Here is a 27,587-nt window from a genome sequence, read left to right on the forward strand (position 1 = left end):
ATAAATATAAAGTGTCCTTGATACTGTCCAAATTTTCTGAAAAATTGATGGAAAAAAACCCGACCTAAGATTTCTGAAGTTTTGTGTCGGTCTCTGAGGGCAACTAAACATATATTTGTTGGCCTAATGGCCAGGTGCAGGCTCATGTTTGTATTAAACCTGGGGTGATTTTCTCACATTTTATATATTTGGTGATATTTGAAGAGAGCGACATGCCAATGACAAATCTGTGGGCACATAAGTTGGTTATTGTTGAGACAGCTCTTTTCCTACGTTGCTATTCGTTTTCGTGATTTACTAATACAAATTTTGGCGTTTTAAGCGTAATTAACGCTGATATCTGGACATGATCCTATTGTAACTTATGTCTGATTGTCAGCTATTGCAAACAGCAGAATGTAGATTGGTTCGGCACAAATGTCGTATCCTTCTCGGTGGTTCTTTTAAAGGTTACTTTGAATTGAGGGTATTGCGACTGAAAAAGGTCACGATTCACACAAGTGGTATATCATCTCTATGACCTAAATTGACCTAGGTCAGTTTATTCCCCGGCATGCTTAGTATGCACATCCGGATATTTAATAAAGATTTGGTCACATTCTATCAATATGATAAAATATTGATACAGTAAACACGGCAGGTGGCAGATTGTCCTCCCCTGACAAAAAATGAATGAAAAAAGTGCCCCTCTGACAAAAAAGGAAACAGAAAATCAGAAGGGCAAAGGAAAAGAAAAGGGCCAGCGAACCCATATTTTACCCAAATTCAGCCCGATCATGGACCACATTAGTGTAAAATACAACAATTTTCAGCGCTACGCGCGCACATTGTAAAAATAAAGCCATTTCCATCCTGATAATGGACGAAAATAATGTAAAATACTTCGCGCTACGTCCCAGTAAAAGCCTAAAGTGAAGCTTGAAGACATACAGTCTGTATGTATTGTATGATGCAAATGCTATCTATTTCGTCTGTGCCCCCGAAATTTTCTTTTGCCCCCCCCCCCGACCATAAAAGCTACGGCCCTGCTACCATAGCAATAGATGAATACAGTTTTTGAATAGATCGCCCTGCACTACAAGCAGATTGCACTCTAACAGGTGTGAGTGATCAGCATATTATGCATATTCTATAGAATTACGATACAGGTCTTTATTCCTGTTCTTTGACATCTATTGTTCAATGCATAGGTACCAAGTGAACGTTGTAGTGTAGGGCGATATATTCAAAATTGTATTCACCTATTGCTATGGTAGTCAATCCGATTAATTACGTCACTTCTACGGCGAATAGACACCTTCGCTCTTAATTACGCTTGAGTTGACTTCTTGCACTCTATTTTCACTTCTTATACTAATTTCGTTTACTGAGTGAGTGATGTTTCTCCCCTTGTATCCGTATGTGCGTTTAATTAACAAATGCTTTCACTATTCCGTGACTACAGTGCATTTGTGTGAGCTCAGTTAAGCGGACTATACCAGCAGCACCGGTGTCTAGATATCTAGAGGAATAGGTCCCAGGTTCAAGTCCGGGAGAAGGAAATCAGTTGTCATTTGTCGGACGATTGGCGGGAAAATTAATTTATGATCAAACCTTTACCCTCGAAATCAAAGCAAGTTCAGTTTTACATTTGGAAAATACGCATGGTTATATCAACCTTTTGGTGCATAGTGCATTTATTAGTTGCTGCAAATCCGTTGGTAAATATATAAGATTGCAGAATTGAAGAATCTCAAACATCTTTTTTAATCGATCGTTTGCATTAAAATTGAAGATGTTCTCATATTTAATAGGAACTTATACTTAATATTGGTAGTCCCAAATACTGTTCCTAAGGCGACAATTTATTTTTAGAAATATGGAAGATATATAGAGGGATACAATTGGTCGTGTGTGGGTTATGATGTAGAGCTCCAAATTGCAGTGCTCCCGTAATTCTGCGAGGTATATTTTGTAATCAAGTTCGAATTTTTAGTAGATTTATATTAATGACTTCTTTATACAAATCCCCTACTGTAAGGATTTCTAACATTGACAAGTCCTGACAACTACCTGTAACCTTGTAGAAGTACTGTCAACGAATATTAACGACACGACATTATTATTAACGATACATATTATATACATAAGCATATTGCATTATTAAATATACATAACTATTATAGACATTTGCTGAAGGTGACTTGCTTTTTATATTTCAACTTGAATATGATTTGAAAATGAACACTTCAAAAATATTAAGACAGTATGATAGCATCAATCCATCACTAAAATTTCACCGTTATAATATTATTTGTAATGATTTGTCTGGTCATTTATGAAAACTTGTCACAAAAAGAACATTCATCCATTTTTTCGAACTTACGATGTGAAGCTCCAAGTAGCTCTAAATAGCTACGCTCTACCTTTTAAAAAAAAATCACACTGCTATTATTTAATGGCAACACAATCACATATTTGAGCAATATGTTGAGTATTTAGGGTGATATAATTGTTACGTCGTAGTAGTATGGAGGTTGTATTATATTCCTTTACATTCAAAACATAAGTAGATGAATTAGTATTATTGAGCTCTTCCTAACTGTATAATGTGGAGACAGTGGGCCACTCAATTGATAATAGAGCGAAGTACAAAAATAAAGTTGAATTTGGAATTGATTGGTACATATTTTGAGCGGAATTTTCTCATATTTAAAACTCTCACAGTTAAACGCCGCCAAAATCAGGTGAAACTAAATGATTTATATAAATGCCAAAATCAAAAACTCAACATAGGTTGACCTGAGACTTTTCTTGTTTTAACGCGCTGAACCGTTAACACCTTAAAATGGCAATGCCCCCTCGAAGCTGAACGTTACAATTAAGTAGGGCGAATATTTACTGCAAACCGATGCCGAATTTTGGTACTATTACAACAAAAATGTCATACAATGAGAAAAATATACCATTTCGAAGCCTCAAATCCCAAAATTTAACTTGCTCAATTTCAGTGATTTTAAAACAGTCTTTTCAGATGCCACACAAACAAATAGTTCATAGTTGTATTTCTATGTATTGCCCAGGCCTATTAGTGGTATATAACACAAGCGTCACTTTACATAATAGTTTCCCTTACTCTTTGCAACGTCCGTCCGCGTGTGGGCGGTAATGTAGGTTAACATTAACAGAATTGACTTTCACTTATCTACAAAAAAATAAAAACGCAAAATTACTTATCATAAGGTCCAATAAAATATCATTATGCCATAAACAAAGAGGCAAATTAACGATTAAATGAATAAGCAAATACATATCACTTAATCCCCATATCCGCGGGTGTTAAGGGTTTATGTTTGTCTCCTGGTTAAGGGAAGGGTATGAACGTTTGGACAGTATTTATTGTGGGACATTAGAGCACATCAGACATATCGAATTGCATTCTGAATACGAAGAATGTCATTCTGATATCAAATAATTTTGATTTTTGAAATTCGCAATGTAATACACATTTTATGGTAAATCATTGAAAATTGATATTTTTGATATTGAACAGTACTCGAAGTAAACTATATAAATCTGATGATTTATACTTAACGTGTATGTAGGTGGGATGAAAAGCCGACGATCAATTGAAAATTTGACCTTTCGTATTGAAGATATGGATTTTAGGTCTTTTTGGGAAAAAATCCATATCTTCAATATGAAAGGTCAAAATTTTAAATTGATCGTCGGCTTTTCCTCCCAGCTACATACACTTTAAAATTATATCATTAGATTTATAAAATTTACTTCGAGGACTGTTATATATCAAAATTTGAAAAATATCAAATTTTTATAATTTGTCATAAAATTTGTATTATATCGTGATTTTCAAAAAATGAAAATTATTTGATATCAGAAAGACATGCTTCGTATTCAAAATGCAATTCGATACGTCTGAGGTGCTCTCATGTTCCATAAAAAATACTGTCGAAACGCTCAAAACGCTCATTCCAAATCCCTTAAGGTTTAAACAATTTATTGTGTAACACTTTTGTGTGACAAAGTGAGATTATAATCACAATGTCAAGATTTAAAGTGTTATCAACTGTTATAACTTTTCCCACATTACGACATTCATGCCATTATGTGAGTAGCCTCTACTACATGACTCAACTTGAAGAGACGCAATTTCAAATTTGCTCACGTTTTTATATTTTGCATATTGTTGTAGTTGATTTAAGTAAGGTTAAAAGCATATCTTAAGTCTTACAATTATATACAGTCTCTGGCCGGCTACTCAAAATCCTCAGGATAATTACACATACATATCGATTTTGAAAGATAAGTTGAATGAGGCTTGTAATTATTGATATTCATTTAGATAAGTCACGGAAAGCTAGTAGAACTTGAAAAATGAATTATATTAGGTACGTGTCCAAATACTTATCCCAATCTCAAGGAAAAAGTAACCACTAAGCATCGTGTTTAAAAACCAATGCGTGTAATATTAATAGATGAAATGTCCATTAAACACCAAAACACTCGCAATATAATGACGAGTATATATCCATTGTTTCTGGTAATTATGTTAGATTTAGCATAATATAGTACAGTTAATATATGTAGGCGCGGTTAAATGAAATAATCCGATAACAAAAACCTCAGCCCCACGTTGGGCGCCAAAACTATATACCCAGTAGAATGCCGAAAAGAAGAATAGTTGTAAGAGATAACTAAAATGAAGTAATGGCACGTAATTTGTGTATGTTATTCGTGTTGCAATTCAAAACTCATGTAGACCAAGTACAACATAATAATCACATGATTAAAGGTAATATCCCTCAAACCTATTGTATATTTTGGTAGACTCTAACCAAAAAACACCAAGTCATCCTTCCAGTATGTTGGTGAAGGTAGACCCCTATCCACAGGGTCCAGACCCGGACTAATCCAAGGAAATTGGATGTGTGGGTGGGGGTGGGGGTGTGGGTGTGTGTAGATGTCTGTGTGGGTGCATACATTGAAATGCTAACATAAAGTGAAACCTAAGGTGACAAAATAGATCAACAGAGGTAGTATCCCAGCAAACACAAAACGTTTTCGACATCATTCGCAAAAGGTTATAAAAGGTTGTCAGAAAACGTTTAAATGTCGGGTTATATAAAAGGTATATTAAGAGTATAAAACGTTTGCATAACCTTAAAAACATTTTTGATAATCTACTCTCAGCAAACAAAAATGTTTTACAGAAAACGTTTAAATGTCGGGTTATATAAAGGGTATAAAAACGTTTTAATAACATTCCAAAAACATTCTTGAAAACTTGATACAAAACATTCTAAACAGAATGTTATTTTGTGGTTGAAAAAATATTTTGCGAAAAATGTTTGCCCAAAATATTTTCAATAACGTTTTTAAAACGTTTTCATGACCTTTATATAACCCGATATTTAAATGTTATTAACAGGTTTTGAAAAAACATTTTAAGAACATTTCTGTGTTTGCTGGGTTCAAATATTTTAACATAATGTTATTTAAGTATTGACACAATATTTGGCAAAAATGTTTGCAAAAATAGTTTACAATAACATTTTTAGAAAACATTTATAAATATAATTGTAGTGTGTTTTCATACAAAACGTTTTAAAACGTTATCATGACCATTATATAACCCGACATTTTAATGTTATTAAAACGTTTTTACCTAAACCAAAAGCCAAAATATAACTTATTTAAAACGTTTTTAACACGTTTTTGTGTTTGCTGGGATGTTGTTTGTACAATATAGTATTATCAGTTTAGTCCTTAAAGCAATATGTATAGTTAAAGTAACTTGACCGGTCGCCCATCCACGCGGTATGGTGACAAGGACATTCGCTGTGTAACAGAGAGTCCTCAGTCTGGCCCTTTTCGTAAAATATACTTATTCCATTTTTAAGTGAGAAAAAATTCCGTAAATCATCTCGGTTTTAATTTCATATTATCCCGCAATACCCGGTCAAGAAGAAAATCGATACTCACTTAGGGTTAGACAAAAATCAAGTATAACATTTTCTCATAGAATCCTGTTTCACCTGTTACTGTTCAACTTCATACTACATGTAGCATGCACGTACGCAATTAGCTTTACATTCAGGTATTCTTCTGATATGACACGATGTTCTGCATCAAAGTGAGTGTTTACACGTGCCAGCAAACTCGGCATTTGAATGATGTCATATGGGCATGTTAATCAATCCCATATCCACTCGTTAAGCGACATTAACTTCACAAAATATTAAAATACGATACTTTTTGATACGAGCCAATGTCTCAAAGACAGCTAATAGGAAACCTCATAGCCAATGGAATTTGAACCCACTTGAAAGTAAATCTCATGTTTTGACAGAATGCTACGGAAATAGGTTAGCTCGTTACAAACCCTCCATGTTTCCATTGATTTGGTGTTAACGAGTCACGAATTTGCCTTGTTAATCAATTACGGTGCTTTCCAATAAGTGTCTGGACATAGAAGTACTTAATGTTGCCTTCTCGATGTTGTCACTCCATTGATGTTATCGGCAAGCATCGTGTTTCTTGACATATCCAACATGTCTAGTTAAGTGTATTATTTTCGGTCGGTGGTTTTCGTGATTTTTGATAGCTTATGAAAGAGAGTAAGGTGATCGCTTTGGTGATCAACCTCTTGGTAAAATGAAATAAAATTGCTCATTGCCTTATGACTAGATTACTTTATACAAATATTTGAAATTTGTCTTTACTTCATTTCTAATTTTCTTATGAAATTATTCAACATATTTGGATGAATTACACTTACATGCATTTTATTAAACTTATCGATAACCTATCCACTTCCAGATAATTTTGACGGTATGTTACTATTTGCTAATTTGCCGTCTAGTTTAAGATAGGTGTGTGATCTTTGTTTATTTGTTTTGTTTGTTTGTTCGCTAGGTTGTTTTTGTTTTTATTTTTTATGGTAAAGTTATGCATATTGCTGCGATAATATCGATGCATTTATGAAAACCAGCCATATATACCTATATTTACTTTTAATAAAGTTCTTAAGTACACCAAAGCTTATATATATAATTGTCTGCATTGGTATCGTATGCTATGGAATGTTTAATGTTCCTTCGTGGCGTTTCTTATCAACAGAAATAAAATATTTCTAATAATAACAAAAGCTGTCAAAGACGGAATGATTGAATTTGTCATCGAGTGTACAATGTCTTGTATTTTTAGCAGCTTTACAGTATCTATGGAGAAGATCAAGGGTTATTTTAGAGGGTATATTTTATAATAGTGTTGTAGACTTTGGTTACCTGAATAGAAGTGTGGGTATTTTGGTATATTGTCATATGGAATATTACCATTTTCGTTTATAATCTTCACCTGGTCCAAAACCATTTGGTCTATTCCCAAAAATATCGCAATTGATTTAATTATTGTCCAATTGTCATTTGGTCTAATAACTATTTGGACTAATAACCACATTTAATCTGAAGAATATGTAATTTCACCACTTTAATCAGCAAAATATGCGGATACTAACTTACTAACTTTAGAAAAACAGTACCTACAACAATAAATAGTAACATCGAAAATAACAAATGCCACATGTGAAGGGCGATTCCTTGGAAATAAATGACTACACAAGGTAATCTTTTTGAAAGCTGACCTTGTATTTAAGATGACCTTGTTTTAAGGGGGTACTACACCCCTGCCCAATTTTGTGCCTATTTTTGCATTTTTCTCAAAAATTATAGAGCATTGGTGACAAGTAAGATATGTATATTATAGGGCAAGGACTACAACTGCTACACTGGAAATTTTATTTCAGCACAGACAACAGTTGTGGAGTTACAGTCAAAAATTAGGGAAAACCAATATTTGATCAATAAATCAATAACTACTTGCCTTGTGTTGCTGAATTTTCAGTGCAGTAGTTGTAGTCCTTGCCCCTATAATATACATATTTTACTTGTCACCAATGCGCTAATAATATAAACGCAAAATAAGCAAAAAATTGGCTAGGGTGTAGTACCCCCTTAAAGATGTTCTTAAAATAGTGAATATGCAAACTTTGGCTAAGGAGGAGGTAACGTAATTTATCCCAAGATATATGTTCTGATTTACGTTCTAAGCATCACAAATGAACCCTTACACTCACGTCAAATGTTTGTCTTAATTTTTAATATTTTTGTTTTGTTTTATAATTTTACAGTGTACAAGTTGTGGTCCACAAAACATCGGTCAATGCGTGATGTTCGGAACCTGTTGCAGTCCTCAATTCGGATGTTACTTCATGACACAAGAAGCCACTGCATGCACGAAACATCATATTGATAACGCCTGCTGGAATCAAGATCTCATGCCCTCGTGTGGAAGAAGAGGTATTTGTGCAGCAGATGCTCTTTGTTGTTCACCAAAAGATGGCGCATGTAGAATTGATTTATCATGCTCAACGCCACAAAAGAAAAATTACGATTTTAACGACTAGTTAGTTTGTTTGTTTTCTTAAGATTCTTTTACGATGTACAAATTGTTTATTTTATTAAGTTTTGAAGAACTGCAAACCTTAGAATTGAATGTGTGTGTAAATAAGAAATAAAAATAATAGTAATGATAATAATAATAACATCCATTGTAAAGTACATGTATATAAGTAAAATTTGACGATGAGAATAACAAATAATGAGGACTAAAATGGGGTCTTTTTAGTAGAGAATTTAACATTTAGATTGTTCTATACTATAAACGATAATTAACTGGTATCACGATTAACAGCACAACTACTTAGGTTAGCATTTGAATACTTATAATATCGTATTAATTATGTTAATATTTGAAATGTGACACTGAGAGGTAAAGCATTCCATTAATTTGTAACTGTGTTTAAATTGGTTTGCTTTTCTTTTGCTGCACTGCCCTGATAAAAATAAGTTCTCATTTCACAAATAAGTTTTTAAAAATTCAAATCAATATATTCATAATTATTGCTTTGGTTAATAACCAGTCAATTTCGCCTATGGTACATTTTGTGTTACTTTAACAAAAATCTTTTTTTTTCGGGATCATTGCATACGTTTTCCCACCAGTATGTGTAAAATCTATGTATGCATTCATATTGCTCATTCTGCATATACACTGTACTGTCCAGTGGAATGTAGTACATGTATTATACACATATCGAGGCAAAACGCACACAACATGGTGAACTGAAAAACGGCCCACCTTCGTACATCTTTTTTTTTTTTTTAAATCATTGATTTTCAGAAAATCATTTTTCTAGTATCTTTTACTTTATTCCGTGTTAAATTATGTAAAAACGGAATAAAGTAAAATTTACAAAAAAACGTCTTTCGCAATCAGTGCCTGCCTTAGTGCAGAGGTACCGTTTAAAGCATGTTTGACATTGGAAAAACTTTATATTTCGTTGTAAAGATTAATAATAATAATAATAATAATAATAATAATAATAATAATAATAATAATAATAATAATAATAATAATAATAATAATAATGATATAAATAATAATATTTATAATATTAATAATAAAATTAAAGATTACAATGAAAGGCTAATAAGAATGTGATAAAACAACATTAATGTATATGAGAAAACGAATTAAGTAAAAACAATTTCTCTGTTCTCAATCAAATGTATTTCCTCTAAGCAGTAATAAAATGTTATAGATTATGCAATTAATAACAACATAAAAAGTACTGCTTCTTAAATTATATAGGTTCACTTTTATTTTGATCATTAGGCGGAGGCGCCGTACTTAGCGTCAGCTTTGGATATTTACTTATTTTCTTTATTTTTCACCCGGGTAAGTCGGGTGGAAAATAATTAAATGTCCAAAGTTAAACGCTCAATACGACGCCTCCGCATAATGTTTTGCAAATCATCCTCATGTAGTGTTGTGATATGTAGCATAATTGAGATTCCACCAACATGGCGTGCTCCCGGGCCATGCTCCTGGAGCATAAATATTGTAGTACCTTAGGGTACCTATTCTTTGTTACTATTTTTTATTTCAACGATCTGTACCTTTAATCCCTCATATGTCACGTATTCCAAGCCGGCATAAGGTCGTTTTTTTGTAATTTACGAAATAAACATAATAGGGAAAAGCGCCGCTATGGGGCAGTGACGTAACTAAGCATTAGTAAACTAATGGCAAACTAAAGTTGGGATGGCTATCGAGGGTTTGGTTACGACATTGCTATGGGGTGTGGACACATGTTGAAGGAATCTCAAATAACCGTGACATGTTCGGTAGGTCCTTTAAAATAATAGTAAATTATTTCATAACATAATAATAACGTTTTGTTGATAATTTATGTTGTTTGTGTGTCTGTACAGAAACAATTGTATATAAACGTAAATTCAACAAAGGCATAAGTTGCTATATTGTATATTTCACGGAAGTACATGTTTCGCATACGAAAATGTTACTGCTCATTATCTTTTAGATATCTCTTGTAGGTTGAAATATACAACTATAATAATGTAATGTTCCTACAAGTACCTTTTCAGTTGTGTAGCTATTGTTGCATATTGTAGAAAGTGTAAAGATGCTGACCTACTATGTTGTTTGCTTCCATTGCTATAAACTGTTGGGATAGTTTCGCATATCCATAAAAAATATTTGATAAGAAAGATAAAACAAAGAATCACATCTGCAAATTATATACTTATAGAAGTATTAAATCTGAAAAATGCTAGGAACCCTAGAAACTGCGCTGCTTACGAGAACCTACATAAAATCCTCGTTTCAATTCACATGCTGTTGTAGAAAACAGTAGGTAGACCGTGTGAGACTGAAGTGTATGATTATAATGTATGTGAAGCTATACTGGCATTGTTTTCTTATAGGTGTGCATTTGACATGTGTAAAAGCGACTACAATGTCTGTGTCATTATTGTGATTAATTGTTCATCATAGCTTTGTTTGAATGCATTGTTTTTATAACAATAATAGAACGCCTATTGTTTCATTGTTTTTACGAATGTACGGACGTGCGAATGTTACTTCAGAAATGTAATTTACCAGTATTACCATTAGTCAAAAACGAATGAAGGTTCCATGAAAATATCAGATATAATCGCGTTATTAGTACACAATGCTTATTTCGTCGAAATTAAATTATATTGCTTTAATAATTATATTGACAACAACTCGTCATGTGACACTCATCAAGATCAATAACATCAGTTAGAAAAAGGCTTAGCGACCGCAAGCCGAAAGCTCACGTATGTGAACACTTTTGTTGTGAGAATCAGTCATAAAATTCACGAAATAACTAAATAAGTTTTTAAAACAAACTAATGTTACTGTACCTTACTGGCCATGGTCACTCAGCTATTTCGATGTCAATTTTAATGTAAATACGTTACTGCAATAATGATATAAAGATTGTGTTAAATACACACAATCTAAAGATAATTTATAATTAACGATCAATGATCAATATTCTGTAGTTTCACTTTTGCGGGGATGTCCTTTTGTCTTCTTTTTGCTTTCTTTTTAGAAGGGGTGTTTTTTCATTAGTTTTTTTTTACTTAAAATCCTTTTTTTCTCTTCATTTATTCTATTGTACTTTCTCTCCTTGTGCATCTAGTCTTTATGAATTTTAAAACCAAGTACTATTGTTATAGATGCATGGCAACAATTGTTTCAACCATCCATTTGTAACATATGATGTATATAATAAAATAATAAAGCGTGAGAAGAACAAATACAAATCAAGAGAATAAAGAAATAAGTTTAATCATCTAAAGAAACTACTATGATATTAACAAAACCTAAGGCTAACGATAAGAAGTGTCGGTCCGGTATGTGAGAAATTCATTTTATGTAAATCAAGCGTGTTTCGTATGTTTACATTGTTACGAGATATATATTAGTGTGTTTGATAGCTTTTCACTTGCAGGATTCATTTAGTTCAGTAAGTTGTAAATCGCGAGGAAAATAATGTAAGAGAAATGAAATGAGGTATCAATCTTGATTCTAGAACTTGTGTTTAAATAAGATGATTTAATTTTTAGGGTTCAAAACTGTATGCTGGTGAAAAAAAGTTGGCACACTTTGTCCATTGGTAATTGGTGAATCTCTCCCAAGTGCCCCCAATTGAATATTGGACAAAGCCATGCATATTATCAGCGTGTCCGTCAGGGATGTTGTGGGATACTTGCCTTCATACTTTTGATACGACATGCGAAATGTGAATTGTTTTACAAGTGTGCCAACTTTTTTACAGGTTTGTATGGGATATTAAACAGAGCTTCATTTGATTTTGTGGATACCCCAGTTGTTATAGCTAGATGCATTATTAAAATAATTCATTCAACTTGTTGAAATGTTGTGTCATTTCTTTAACGTGTTGATGTATGCTTATGAAATAGAACACTGCAACCCTACATGTAAATGCACTGCTCCTAACACTTCTACTAATAGTTATTGGGCAGCGGGGACATTTCTACGTAATTATAGAGGGCCAGGGGATCCATTCTATCATTATAGAAAATTATTTGAAGAAATCAAAGAGTCCTTGCAGAAAAAATTGTAGTGTAATGATTGACAGGCACAATCCCAAAATGAGTCACTTGTATGTAAACCATGCTGTAACAAAATGATTGGTACTCATCAATTGTGATATTTATTGAAAAGCTCGCCTCTTCCAAATGCAACATTGGATACTATTGAAATATCCAGAATGTATAGTTAATGACTTGTTTTACAGTTGCTCTGCAAATTATTTGTATCTTATGTTGAATTTAGATGTGTAAGACTCGTCCATTACCAATGAAAACTGATGGGTACCAATTACTTTGATACTGCTTGTAGGTACCATTAATAACAAATAGTGATGATAAAGACGGATAAAATGAACAGAAAGATCGTCTTGAAAAATATATTGCGTAAGCAAACTGCTTCTCTCGGTTCTCTAGAGATTCAAGTGGCAGACGTTTAATAGTTACATCCTCATCACCCAGCCGAATCAACATGAGCAGTGATGAAGTGACGATCAGTACTTAAGCATCGCGCTAGCTAGTCACCGCAGGGAAAACAACCTCTTGTTCATTCACTCACTTGTCCATTTCTATATTATTTCGTGTTAAAAAAAAAGAAACCAATATAGATAAATAACGATAAAACATGAGTAGTTTCCTGACGAATGTTTTCAACACTTTAAAGACGTGTTTTACAATGTTGTTATAATGTTACATATCGGGATCTAAAAAAATAAGAGGAACCAGAAAAATCAACATAGGCAGTGACGTCCCCCTGACTAAAAATCCTAATCTAAGATAAAATAAAGTAATAATTGCCCAGTGTTATAGCGGGTGTTTTAGAAAATAGGGCAAATTGTACAATTTTGGCCGGTTCATGCTTTGGCCCATGAACTACCAAAATATGTTATCATTTTGAGCAAAAATAGTCGCACGCAAATGTTCCGGTAAAAAGTTATGTCAGAAAAGAATCAGTTACAGAACAAAGTAAGTCAGCCATAGCAGACCATGCTATTTAAAAGAACCACGTAATCAACTGGGATGATACAAAAGTATTACAGAAGGAGTTTGAGGCGAGTATTCGCTTCATCAGAGAATCTATCTGGATTCGCAAGAGAGGTCATGCCGTCATGAACAGAGACGAGGGGCCTATTATTTAAGTCACGTGTATGATCCTCTCCTCAAGACAACGCTCCCTGGTGGTGGAGCTGTGTTACTACCAGCACAGAGGATGATGGCATACCAATCACTCTGAAAAAGAATGAGAGAGAGAGAGAGGGTTTTAAATGAAGCTGCTAATGTGCTCATTCCATTTGAAATTCATACTCCCCCTGTGGAAGATATTTCCAAATTCTTCCAAAGGGATGGTGTGGATTACAAATGGAATAGCCCATGAAACTGTCAGATCAGTGTCAACATTTTGGTTTTGTAATATGCAAACTCCAAATTATAATTATCTACAAACCTGATGAATCTCACACAAGTTTTTAAACTATGTTTTACACCATACAATATAAAAGACCTGTAACTTGATAAGTAAAATTCCTCAATGAGGTATGGGGAAGGTTGGAGAATAAGGGAAATTAAGGAGTAAAAACTTAAGGTTACGCTTTGCTTTATTTGCCCTGCGGGGCCATTACATATTGGACCTGCAATGGTTGCATGTCCTCACTATGGGGATTCCTTGCCGGGCTTGTGAGGCCTTGATGTTTTGTAAGCCCTGATGGGCTGGGGTCCAGTATAAAAAAGGCTCTGCACTCTATCGGGGGTTAATTTATAGTTTAAGCTTGATCGCTAATTGTTTTTGAGCTGAACTTTATTGAAGTTATTGACAAATTCTCTATGAAACCGTATCAAGTTACATGTTTTTGTATTCTATGGTGTCAAATATAGCTTCAAAACGTTTTATGTACGGCATAAACATAATTATAACAGATGGCGCTATCACTGCATTAAAATGATTTATATAATCATTTTAAGACCAGTTGTAGAATAATTCATATGATCATATCTAGAGGTGACTAGATTGACTTGGAGTGGTGGCCGTGGGTTGCAGTTAATAGTCATGTACTCTGTTTTGGACACACTGATGGCGAGATCTGTGATCCTCTGTTGCAGCAACGATTTTGCTAAGCTGTGATGTGCCCATTGGATGGTGGGTTTGAGCAGCGTAATGTCATCTGCGGAGTCTAAATCGTATAAAAATTGTACGGGTGTGTGCAACACAGACTTTTGGATGCTGAATTTCTCTATACCTACCTTTTGCTGTTTTTGCTACCCAATTTTTCATAAAAAAACACCCCAAAACACCCAAATTGGGCGTTGGTCTCCACTGAAAACCCACCCATCGATGTACCAATTAACAGTAATTATAAACACCATGCAAAAAGAAAGTCCACAAAATAATAATTGACCAGAGTGATTAAAAACATTTTATCACCTGAAGTTTGATACCTCCTTTGTGTAAAACGATTTCCAAATTTCAAAAGTCCGTATTTCAGCGAGTTCGTTAATATGTTCCGCTAATTGTCCGCCAGCGTCTTCCGTACCGGCTAACAGTTCCATACAGGGCGCCCATAAATATGATACACCGATCAAATTCCCGGGTTATTAAATGGTATAGAACGTTTGAATAAAATTCCAAAAACATTAATATTTTGTGAAAACATTCTTAAATAATGTTATTAAGTGTTGATAACAAATTATTTGCGACAATGTTTGTCAATTTTTTTGAACGTTTCCGTGATTTTTCCTTCCATTTAATTGGATTTCCAAGTTTTTTCAAGTGACATTGGCAACTGGATTTCCAGTCGTTTTCAGAAAGCAGACTTGGAAATCCGGACATTTCTTTGATTGAAAATTTACTCCTCTAAAGGGGGTGTGTACTTATTTTCTGGAATAGCCCATTTTAGTTTAGATTGTTCTATCTCATTCAAGCAAGCTGTGACCCAAAACAAATTGACAACTAATTTGCGTCAGGCACATGTTACTTTCTGGAAAGCTGGACAGACAAAGGTCGTCTAGTATGACTGATTCTTGGCTATATTACACACATTTTGGTCAAGGAGAATTGGTTTATTATTACCGGGTAACGTATGACGATAATGCATTTGTATCGCCTCGAATATTTTGGGTTTTTTTTCATCTTTCACTGCGAGGAGAAGAACACACGCTAGCAAGCGTCATGAAACTTTGACATCATAATTAAAGAGATTGTGTAGCTCATGAGCTAGGGTGGATATACCTAGTGGGCATTTTGCTCAAACACTAAACTGCAACTGCAGTGCCCAGGGGTACTAAGGAATTGTGTAATAGGCATTTACGACGGGAGTGAGTTCATAACACTTGGTAAGTTTTTAGCGGGTTCGCCGTCGGACAAGTTTAGAACTGTCAGAAGTAGCTTTGGCTTCTTCAGGACAAAGTACTTACGAATGAGACATGTGGGCCGACCCTTGTCCACCAGCGCTTTGAGTGGACGCTATTTATTTGAAGCTGCGCTCAATAAAATGCGCACTGACGTCACCAGGGCCGGATTTATCTGTTTGGGGGCCCTATGTCTGGCCAAAATTTGGAGACCCCAAACTCACCATGAAAAGGCGTGTGCACTCAAGTGACCAGGTTTTGGTTTACACATATGGGGCCTACTATAAGATTGACAGTGGCGGCGGAAGCATTACAATTTAGAGGGAGAGGAGTATATTTGTATCCGATTTTAATAAGACATTTGCTCACGAAGCACAAGAAAAGAATTTCAATACAAGTCAATTTTAGCCCAAAATGAAGGTGAATTTTGCCAGTGGATGCAAAACGCGCAGTATTTTGCTATCTCACCATATTTTAGTCCAATTTTTGGGTTTAAAATGACAATTTTAGGGGCCCAAAATGTTTGAGGCTCATGGCCCGGGCTCATCTGGCCCAATGGTAAATCCGGACCTGGACGTCACTACCACCTCAGTGTAAAAATGGTACAGTATTATAAACTATTCAAATATCCACGCCGTTGGAGCATTAAATTAAAATTTAGACAAAATAGCTATAAAAAAAGTAACGTTTACAATTCCAATGAAGAAGGATAATTAAGATGTGTCGTAACTAATGGACGAGCTTGTACACGTGGTGTAAATTTTATGTGTGATCCTAACAAATTCCATCAATGACGTCAACGTTATTTCACTTACCTTGACACGCCCGAAAATTAATTAGCCTTATTTAAGTGAATGATTAAAAACAAGATTAAACAGCGAGCAATATTTCATATCCTTCCGCGATACCTTTGGACTGACGAATCGTTGGCCGCACCGCATAGTGCCGTATTAAAGGGCATATATATGGCTTGGACAACATCTTATCATTGGCAAGTTAAAATTATAACGAGGACAACGAAAATGACTCCTTTTTTGGAAAATAAGTCGTTTAAAATTGATATTCCAACTGTAAGCGGTGAGTTCCTTCGAACGAGATAGATTTGATCTAGAAACAACAGTGATGTCATGAAATGAAAATGTCAACACTCTCAATGCACAGAACGTATACTGTTTTTGTGATCAGAAAAAAACCCTCTGAATTAAGTATTACAAATTTAATGGTTTTTACCCATACGGATAAAATAAGGGCCGCTTCTTTATTATGTATATCAACATGATGAGAAATACTTGGACTAAAAAAAATAATTTAGATCAATCTCATTTCACAGTACGAGCTTAGAATTTGAGCATGACATATCAATATTGTATTTATTATGCAAATAACTAATTTCAATGGGAGGGGAACTAACATTTTGTTGTCCCTTCCCAATTTATCGTGGTACAAGGTCGCGCATTATATACATCACTGAATATCAAAAGAGCTCTCCGAGAGCTAACTGCTCGTGAACATATAGTGTCCTACACAGCCAGTTTGGTTACGCGTAACCAAACTTGCTGCGGAGGAGACAACTCTCGAACGGGGAGAGGACCGTACGAGGCAGCATTTTGCCAACACAGTTTTCAGGAGAAATACGAATGAAAAAATTGCAACGAATGTTATACTTGTAATAATAAACACCTCTTTATCAAAAGTAAAAATTGCATTTGAATGAACACAGCTGCCAACAGGTTTGCGCGATTCGACCGCGATTGTATGTCGCGTATTTCAAAATACAATGCGAACGCACAACCTTGGATACAATAATGAAAGTACTAACCAATCACGGGCAGGTTGGCATTGTTAGATTCATTTCCGTGTTACGCAGGGCAATCGTCAAGCAAGCTGCTGGCAGCTCTGTTAATTCATATGAAATTTCTAGTATAAGCAATTCACCATAAAACAGAGGATATGCAATATGCAATAAACAAATTAGCGATGTCGAGATGAAGGTACTTGTGTATAATATTACCCTCTGCCGCTGGTTAGATTCCACTCCTCCCACTCTACCAATTTTAACGTATAACACAGTTTCTGACTGGCTATATCATCATGATCATGTGTCAGGAGAAAGATCTATCCGGGAACTTTGTGCGTCCATATGGTACAAAAAAGATAGTACAAGAAAGAATCTTTAAAACACTTTATTGATTTCGATCAATTAGACAGGCACTTGAATAAACGTACAAAAATGTTTCAATCTTTCATTTCAACTTAATTAATTTACACTATGTGGTATGAATACATTTTGTTTGGCTGTCGTGTGGTTTAAGAAATTATAAAGTATTACACTTTCGATAACAAACAATTAGCAGTGATTAGTCAAAATATAATGCTAAGCTCTTTCAACAGTGCCAAATAAAAATATTTCTGTACCCAAAGAGACCTGTGAAAAGGTCATCATTACAATTTTCGAGAGAAGTGTCAGAGCCGCTGTTGTTTGTAATTGTTGTTTGTAATTCTCGGAGAATTTATTTAAATCACATCCACTTGATTACTTTTCTGTAATATGTCATTCTCATTATGATTTCTAAACAGAAACACATTATACTGATTAAAAGAACAAAAGGTAAAAGAATCCAATGTGCTATTATGAAAAGCTATATACTTTACCAATGAATTGACTGAATAAATAAGACGGCAATGAAGATAAAGGACCATACTTTAAATGTATTACGTCAGAGAATTGCTTTGGCCCTCCGATTCCTATCATAGTGATAAATCACAGTCAATGCTGATATTTAAAAGAACACTGTTAAATGAAGTCAAAGTATTTAACATTCAAGATGCATTCATAAGTCGAACTGCTGTGATCATCATGTCAACTATGTACCTAGACGGTATTTTATTCCAATTTAAACTGTCTAAAACTGCAACCGGATCATTCATCTACTTTACGTAAACAAAAGCCCGCAAAATAATTAACCTTATCCTTAGCAAAAGTAAATAAAAGTTGAATTGAGAACCCAGATTAGAAACTTATTTTAACACAACAACGCCTGCTTTTAAAGTTTGTGAAGGATTTTAAAAGACAAATTAAATTTTTGAATTAACAAATATACGATTTGTATTTTGCCAATCTTTTGCCTTGACATTGATCGGTTCAAATGGACAATGCAGTTCAGTTCTCTCGTTGCTCTTGTGCGATGTGTCATTTGTTTGATTGTGTAAGTTGTCATTGGAATAGACAGAGCACAAACAATAATGTCGAAGCTCATACTGTGTAAAGTGTAAACACAGCTATTTTGATAGCACTAAGGCCTCAACTTTAAATAAAGCTTACAATGACGAGGCCATGTCTTTACTTTATGGGAGTATATTGATTTCCAGGGGGCATGGGAATTGTTTGGAAAAAAATAGCTCACTATTGTCGCCTCACTGAAGAACCAAAAATGTGATGCGATCAAGCAAAATCAGTCGGAACTCGGCCATAATGAATTTTCAGTTTCCTATAGGATAGTTAAAAGCATTTACAAAGCTGATGGCTTTTGCAGAAAACCCCATTGAAATTGAATAACCAGTTCCAAAGATATAAGCAATTTAAGAGTTTCCAAAACAAGAGGAAACAAAAGGAAAACCTTTCTTTGTTTGGCTATATCTCAAAATCAATATTTCCGAGTTCCGACTGATTTGGCTTGATCGCATCACAAATGTCCCCAACCACTCAAGCTATTTATAAAGGTATACATTTATGATACAAATAACAAAATGTCATTTATTTAATCATATTGTAATTTTTACTGTTTCTGCAGTTGCATTACTTTAAAATAGCTGCCACCACTAAAGAGATGAGGATTAGGGTTGTGTTTAGCATGTTTAGAATGGTGACCAATTTTACTAAAATAACACTGCTAATATTGTTGCTAATACTGTTGTTCTCAATGTGAATTGCTTTTAATTATCACTGCGCGTTATAAATTGTTCGTGTCGTGAACCGAGTGTTTGGTTTCACAATAGTGGATGGACGTTATCTTTAATTTAAGTCTTAAAGGAGGATTTAGTGATCCTAGCATCCTCTTTTTGTGACATTTTCAGTAGATATCTACAAAAAATGCTTTAAATTTTTTTTTTCGTCTGAAGACATGGATTATAAAAATAAAATAAAAATAAAAATCCGCATTTCGCATTTGACTTTTTTGACCTGCTACAGGAAATAAACATGTTTTTTTTGGCCTTATTATTATTATTTTACTTATTATTGATTTTGCTACGGAACCTTAGGTAACACCTCAAATATTAGTATAGGCGAAGTTACAGATGGCTTTGAAAGCAGCCCAATTCTCTTCACCGCTAGGCTGTATGTAGCGTTCTGGTAAAATAAACCCATAGTAGCCTTTGTCTCTCCCCTCTGGAGAATAGCTGAACTGCACTCCTTGTCCTGCGTACATGTAATCAAGGCTTCCACCAGACGCTGGATCTGCGGTCACACAAAATTATACAAAAAAATAGTCTTATGTGATAAGCCATTTTTATGTCTGTTGAGAGTGCTCTTCTTCATTTCTGAAATTCGTAATTGGTTTAAACAATTACATACAGTTTTTAAACTAACATATCCCATCTCGGGTGCTGTTTAGCCAATTTGCTATATTTGATGCAAACCACAACATACATGTACGCTCGTATATGCTACAATAACAATAGAATGTACCTGCTAACATTTTATGGCAAAACACCTGAACACTGCATGTGTTTAAAATTATGGGTATTTATGGTCAACAAATAGTTCTTATTTCAGTGATCCTACTTACATATTACATCGTAAATGTTGCCATATACGTATTGCCGTCCATGTACACCTTTAATAGCAGTACAAGCAGCTTCTGCACCAGCGAACTGTGTCATAAAAAAATCGAATTTGGTTTCAACTTTGATTTGTTTTCTCAATCATAATGTCTCTTTGAAGCTCTTTGCCTCGCCTCATGTTGTTGATGAGCTGTACAGCCAAGGGGGCATTCACATTTTTGGTAGGGGTGTGCCACCGCCAGTTTTGAACTCAAGGAACTATGGGGATCTCGAGAACTGATCCAGGGTCGTTTTTAATTTTGTTGCATTTTTTACACAGATTTTCGAAAGAATCGATTTAGATTCTTGACAAAAATTGTATCGAATAAAGTATATCAGGATCAAAAGCAAAATGTATCTCAACATATCTAGACCTGGATCATTTATAATCCAAGCAGAATATCTGCATCACACTTGAATCCATATAATAAAAAATGCCATTATGATAGGGCCTAATTCACTGTAAGGTCTACTTAACTCACCTACTGCATATTAATTATAACAGAAGTAGGCCTACTACAAGTCAACCAGAGCAAACAAATCTATAATGTTTTTCCTTCTCAAAATTGCCGCAAAGAAAAACATTATAATTAGTTTTACGTATGATTGGAGCCATGAATGTCAAGTGTGCAGAATTCGACAGTCTTTCCATCAGGCTGATAGTTCGAAAATCACTTCTAACTTCACTATTCGGGCCAGCCAATGAAGTGTACATATTTGAGGTAATAATTCTATCATAATAATTGCTTCCAGATTTATTCCCAATGATGGTCTCATTTCATCAAAATGTTCATGTCACCATCATCCGAAAAGTCCGGTGATTTTCAATGACCACACTTCGAGCGATGTTTACATTTTGTAAACAATCACAAAATGGCCCAGTGTTGCCTAAAAGGGAGCCCAAAATTCACCTTATTCTTCACTATTCGGGCCAGCCAATGAAGTGTACATATTTGAGGTAATAATTCTATCATAATAATTGCTTCCAGATTTATTCCCAATGATGGTCTCATTTCATCAAAATGTTCATGTCACCATCATCCGAAAAGTCCGGTGATTTTCAATGACCACACTTCGAGCGATGTTTACATTTTGTAAACAATCACAAAATGGCCCAGTGTTGCCTAAAAGGGAGCCCAAAATTCACCTTATTCCTTACAATGTGTTTCAATGGAGATGAAAATGATGTAAAATCCACATTGAAGCTTTTGGGCTTGCAAAAGTTGCTTTTGGGCTCGCAAACGTAGCGCAGAAAACATGCCGATCTAGATGTCAATGAGAGCAGAGATGATAAATTCCATGAGTCTAGCGAACGGCTAGCAAAATTTTAGTGATTGAGTGCGGCAATCAATGAACTCAGGGGGTCTAGGGAACGGCTAGCGGCTCTGAAAAAGGGGGTCGTCGCCTCGGCACATACCCGTTTAGCTCGGAAATGTGAGTGGCCCTCCGGGCTGTACAGTCGGTTTCGAAGGCCTTAATCCCCTGTTGTTAAGCACATTAATCGGATTATGTAACTGATATGCTCCGGTGATTGCACTGACGCTGAGCAGTACAGTAAACATTTTAGGGACTAAATTAAGATGATTGATTATCAACAACGTAAATTTGAACCCCGACTTAAAATCATCGCAATCGGCCACACAACGGTCGAGATTTATACGAATACGTTTTGTTCAATTAATAAAACTCCTCCAAATTTCACAGTTAGGTTGAAACATTTTTTCTCGAAATTTACAATGCATGTTGACAAAGCTGAGATGAAATTAAGTACAGATTTGATGAAAGAATTGATTACAAAAGATTTGATCTGAGCCCGTGGCTATTATGTTGATAATAATCAATGTAAAAGACAGGTATTTTTCATTCTAATGGGACGTCCACCTGTCTAGTTAACTTTAAATTCCTTATACTGCTATATCTCACCAGCGTGTCATAATTAGCAGGTACTTTTTCTTTGTATCCGTATGGAATCAACCATAGCTGAGAATAGCAATGATAATCAATATACATAGCTACACCATTACCACCGCCCAAACTGGATACAAAATCACGAATTGCAACGGTCTCAGGTTCAGAGAAAGGCGCAGTGCCATGATAGATTTCTGAACATGGGTCCTTGCTGGAGCCGACACCTATATAAACGGTAAAAAATACATGTAACGTACAAAAACGTTCTCGATATCAACGGGATCAATGTTTTGATTGATTTAATTGTGGGTGGTTTTTCACATCACCCATGCAACCATCTTTCAGTACAAAAGAATGATTCATCCCGGGATTCATTGACATGAATTTTGACATGAATGGGGTTTTATTTGAAGTTTTTATTCATCCAGTGTTTCAAAAATGGTAAAATCACTATAGGAGTAAAATTTAAGATTTATTGTGTGATGCTTTCTTTCGTTGGCAAGAAGAGATGAAAAATTCATTTGTAAATGGTAGACAAAGAGCTAAACCAACATCTCTCGTAGATAAACGTGTACGTCATGAAGAAATGATTGTCAAAGAAGAAATGGCCATCAGAGATTGGACGTTGCATATCAGCATCCATCTTCTTAAATGCAGCTAATATCTGGTGGCAACATCATGAGTGTTACGCCTGTATCTAAGAAAGCCATCACTTTAGATCAAGATACAAGATGCTTCAACCTACCCATTTATGGATGGCGGACACCTTCTAAATACGCCTAAGATAATACGCCTAACCTTAGACGTCTAAGATTGCATCTTAGACGTCTATGATTGCATCTTAGATTAGATCTTAGATCTTAGGTTAGGCGTTTTATCTTAGGCGTATTTAGAAAGTTTCAGCCATCCATGGCGAATACCTTCTAAATACGTCTAAGATAATACGCTTAACCTTAGATGCAATCATTAACGTCTAAGAATTATTTCGCAGTAGACTTAAATCAACGAAGCACATGGCCAGAAATCCCAAACAGCCAATCATCTCAAGCGTAATCAATTATTGACCAATAAAAGTTTAGACGCGTAAGATTTTACACGTCTAAGATTTCTTACACGTCTAAGATTGATAATTGTAGTGATGGACGGTATCACCAATGTGACAGCTCGCAAATACACCTTGAATACTGCTAGCAGCTCGTACTACTAACAGATACCATGTGCAGTGATTGCCCGAGTGATTGATCATAAAGTACGGCGGGATACTCAGTTCAGTTCAGTATAAGTAACGAAGAAAATCACCCGGAAAATAATAATCATATTCACTATTATTGTCCGGCAATATGGCAAATCATAATGGGGTTGGATTCAAACCCTTCATTTAGATACACCACAAGGGTATGAATTAATAAGACATTAATATGATATGTCATAGATATAGGCGAAAAGTTCAAAAGTGATTCATAGATTAGATTTTGTTAGAATTGGTAGGTAATTTATTTGGTATTGGAAAATTGAAATAGTATTAAATATAAGAGATGTATAAAAATAAATGAAATCGGAGATATATGAATTGATAATGAAAATGTAATAACACCCATATTCAAGAAAAAAAAAGACAAATTAGACTGTGCAAACTACAGGGGCATCAGCCTATTGAGTCATGCAGGGAAAGTGTTCACCACCATTCTCCAACGTAGAATCATAAAAAAAAGCAGAGGAGATCATCTCAGAATCCCAAGCTGGCTTTCGACCTGCAAGATCAACAGTCGACCAACTTTTCACCCTACGTCAAATCGCAGAGAAATTTCTTGAGAAAGGCAAAAACCTGTATTGCTGCTATATTGACTTTGAAAAGGCCTTCGACACCATATGGCAGGATGGGCTGTGGAAAGCAATGGGATTCTTCGGCTTTCCTAATAAGATCATCAGGCTTCTCAAAGCACTATACAGTATATCAAACAGTGCTGTGCGTGTGAATGGCGACCTAACTGAGTGGTTTCACACAACAGTGGGAGTGCGGCAAGGCTGTGTGATATCACCGCAACTCTTCAACATACTTCTTGAACTTGTTATGCTATACGCAACCCATGACACCGACATAGGAATATTGATCCAGGGACATATGAACTCAAACCTCCGCTTCGCCGATGACATTGTCTTGCTGGCTGACTCTGCTAGTAACCTGCAGACTGCAGTGGACCACGTCTTTCGTAGCAGCTCGAACCTCGGACTGAAGATCAAGTACAAGTTATCAGCAGCCAAAAAGTCAACCTTAACATCAACATTAATGGCAACCTGCCCAAGCAAGTGGATGAGTTTGTGTACCTGGGCGGCACCATATCTCAAAAGGGTACAAGCAGAGAAGACATCAAACACAGTATAGGAAAAGCATTAGGAGCAGTCCAAAGACTTCATAGCATATGGAATGCCAAGGTCATTCAACAGGCCACCAAGATTGAACTATACAGAGTCCTAGTATTATCCATCCTAATGTATGGAGCCGAAACCTGGACCATCAAGAAAGAAGACGAAAATCACCTCCTAGTCTTTGAAATGATGTGCTTGAGAAAGATCATGGGCGTAACACGTCTGGACAGTTTACGTAACACCATAATACGGGACACACTTGGACTAAAGCACACAATCATTGATAAAATCACCAAAAAAAGAACCCGCTTCTTTGGCCACATACAGCGAATGCGAAATGACAGATACCCCAAAATTGTGATAGAGGGCAATGTACATGGGAAAATACCACATGGAAGACCTCCCAAAAGATGGATGGACACTATCAAAACAGCAGCAGCAGGAAGAATGGCCAAAGACCGAGTGGTATGGCATGGATTCACCATGGATCAGATGGCAAGGCAGAGTGCATCAGCATCCGTGCCGACGCCTTAGGTCAATGAAAAAGAGACTTTTGGTTTCCTCCCCGTGCAGTCTTTTACGGACTGTCTTTTGTTCTATAATTTTGCCCCACGGTTTCGACACATGGCGCTCTAGCTGAAATGCAGTAAGGTATGAAAATGGCATATTGTAATGTAAATGTAAAACCTGTAATTTCAGATAGCGTATATCAAGCTATAATCACATCACTAGAGAGGTACAGAATTCAAGAGTTATGATATCTTATATCGTTATCATGGCAGAGTTTGCATTCTAAAAATATATTTCAGAATAATTAGAACCAAATGATAATCACATTCTTATATTAAAAGCTTTTTTTTTTAAATAGTGTTAAAACATTATTCACATAAACATTGACATTCATACATTGACACCCGGCATTGATATCGCAGATATAACCTCGGGGATAAAACATAAATGGGATATGACATCATGACTGCGCCTAAGGCTAAGCCGTGTCAAGTTATATTGACCTGATTGCGTCCGGATGAGTATTTTCTTAGGCGTAGTTTGAAGGTATTCGCCATGGATGGCGGAAACCTTCTAAATACGCCTAAGATAAAACGCCTAACCTTACACGTATTAGACGTATTACCTTAGGCGTATTAAGAAGGTATCCGACATCCATACCCATTACAGGTAAACGTTTACACTTTTGGTCAAATCTATACGGTATGCGTGGAGAACTTATTTCTCCTCCCTAGTGAGTTTCTCATTTTGAAACAACTGCTGATTAAAACTTTCAAAGAAATCCTCATTTATGTCCAAATTAATTTCAACAAATCATTGTTTTGCACTGAATGGTTGCATCTGTACCTGAGGGATCAGAGACAGAAAGGTGAAGGAAAAAACAAATAAATCAATCATAACATTGATATCGAGAGCGTTTTGTACATTACGACACCTATATATATAGTTATACAAGCAAACGACCATTCCCAGAAAATTCAAATTCCATTTCTAAACACCATTAAAGAAAGTGCCTTTTGATATGATGTGTATTATAAATCTACACTCAGTTATGGGTTGGTTTCATTAGATTGAAGAACAAAAAAATCACAAACATTACCATATATCCCTGCACACAGCCTTATTTTTAATCCCGTCAGTATGTAGGTTCAAGATTTTAACACCGATTTGTTTTCGTAGTCAATTATACTTCATCCTTAGGTCTATATGAAAGAGTCTTACCACCCCATCCGGTTGCGAAGTTTCTGTTTGGATCGGTTCCGACACAGTCAGAGCCCTCGTTCGGCTTACGTGTCTTCCTCCACATGCGATTCTGTTTGGTGGCATCAAAGTAAATGTTTATCATGGTTATAATGTCAACTACAACAAGAATTGTCTTTAAAAAAGACAAAGTTCACGGTGTACAGGCTGTATCAAAATGATTGATGTACATCAGTTTCCAGTGATTATGGACATGACTGCCACATCAAAATGCAATATAGGATCCGCATAACTTGTTGATTAATGTCATAAACAGTCATATACAAAAGATTTATGGTCTGGTCATTTTATCATTTTAAGGGGATCCAATATTGCATTTGGAAGAACCAGGCTTTTCAGTAACTATCAAAACTGCTGGGTACCAATCTTTTTGATACAGCTTGTATAGTAATTTGTTCTAATTTCCACGCAAAAGGAGCCAGTCGTTTGTTCCTTTAAGGTTACACAAAGAGACGTATAAAAAACGTATAAAAGACGTATAAAGTTGTTCTCTAAAACAGAGTTTTCTCAGTAATCAAATATCGCAGCGAGTGAAATGTTGGTGCATTGGATGTAGCTTAACATTTTTGTGTGTGTTATATACAAATTATTAGAATAAATTTTAAAATCCTTCGTTTAAAGCATTTTTACCCACCATGTACACAAGATCAAAAACACGTTCCATGAGGTTTTTTTCAAATGTGCGCTCCGTATAAATCCACACCGAGCGATTGTTTTCTTCTTTTTCGTATTGTATTATAAATCGATCAAAGAAATAATGTTGCCATGGGGAAGAACCAAATACAGTACCGATTAAATTTTAAAAGCCCGTTTTGGGGGAAAATTTTGGAGAATTTGCTTGAGAAAAAGCTGGTTTGTGAAATTATCGATATC

General features: G+C 35.2%; 2 protein-coding genes across 2 annotated transcripts in view; one reads left to right on the forward strand and one right to left on the reverse strand.

Annotated features, from left to right (window-relative positions):
• LOC140159990 (uncharacterized) overlaps window positions 1-12,322 on the forward strand; it is a 44,257-nt gene extending 31,935 nt beyond the window's left edge. The window contains exon 3 of the mRNA XM_072183260.1: window positions 8,189-12,322. Within this exon, the coding sequence (XP_072039361.1) occupies window positions 8,189-8,464 (276 nt within the window). The 3' untranslated portion in view covers window positions 8,465-12,322. The remainder of the gene's footprint in view (window positions 1-8,188) is intronic.
• Window positions 12,323-19,429: 7,107 nt separating this feature from the next.
• LOC140160011 (carboxypeptidase B-like) overlaps window positions 19,430-27,587 on the reverse strand; it is a 50,930-nt gene continuing 42,772 nt past the window's right edge. Inside the window, exons 7-10 of the mRNA XM_072183280.1 lie at window positions 26,676-26,766; window positions 22,593-22,801; window positions 20,636-20,720; window positions 19,430-20,304 (exon numbers count right to left, since the gene is read on the reverse strand). Coding sequence (XP_072039381.1) covers window positions 20,117-20,304; window positions 20,636-20,720; window positions 22,593-22,801; window positions 26,676-26,766 — 573 coding nt within the window. The 3' untranslated portion in view covers window positions 19,430-20,116. The remainder of the gene's footprint in view (window positions 20,305-20,635; window positions 20,721-22,592; window positions 22,802-26,675; window positions 26,767-27,587) is intronic.

The sequence above is a fragment of the Amphiura filiformis genome, chromosome 1, assembly GCF_039555335.1.
Source record: "Amphiura filiformis chromosome 1, Afil_fr2py, whole genome shotgun sequence".
NCBI lineage: Eukaryota > Metazoa > Echinodermata > Ophiuroidea > Amphilepidida > Amphiuridae > Amphiura > Amphiura filiformis.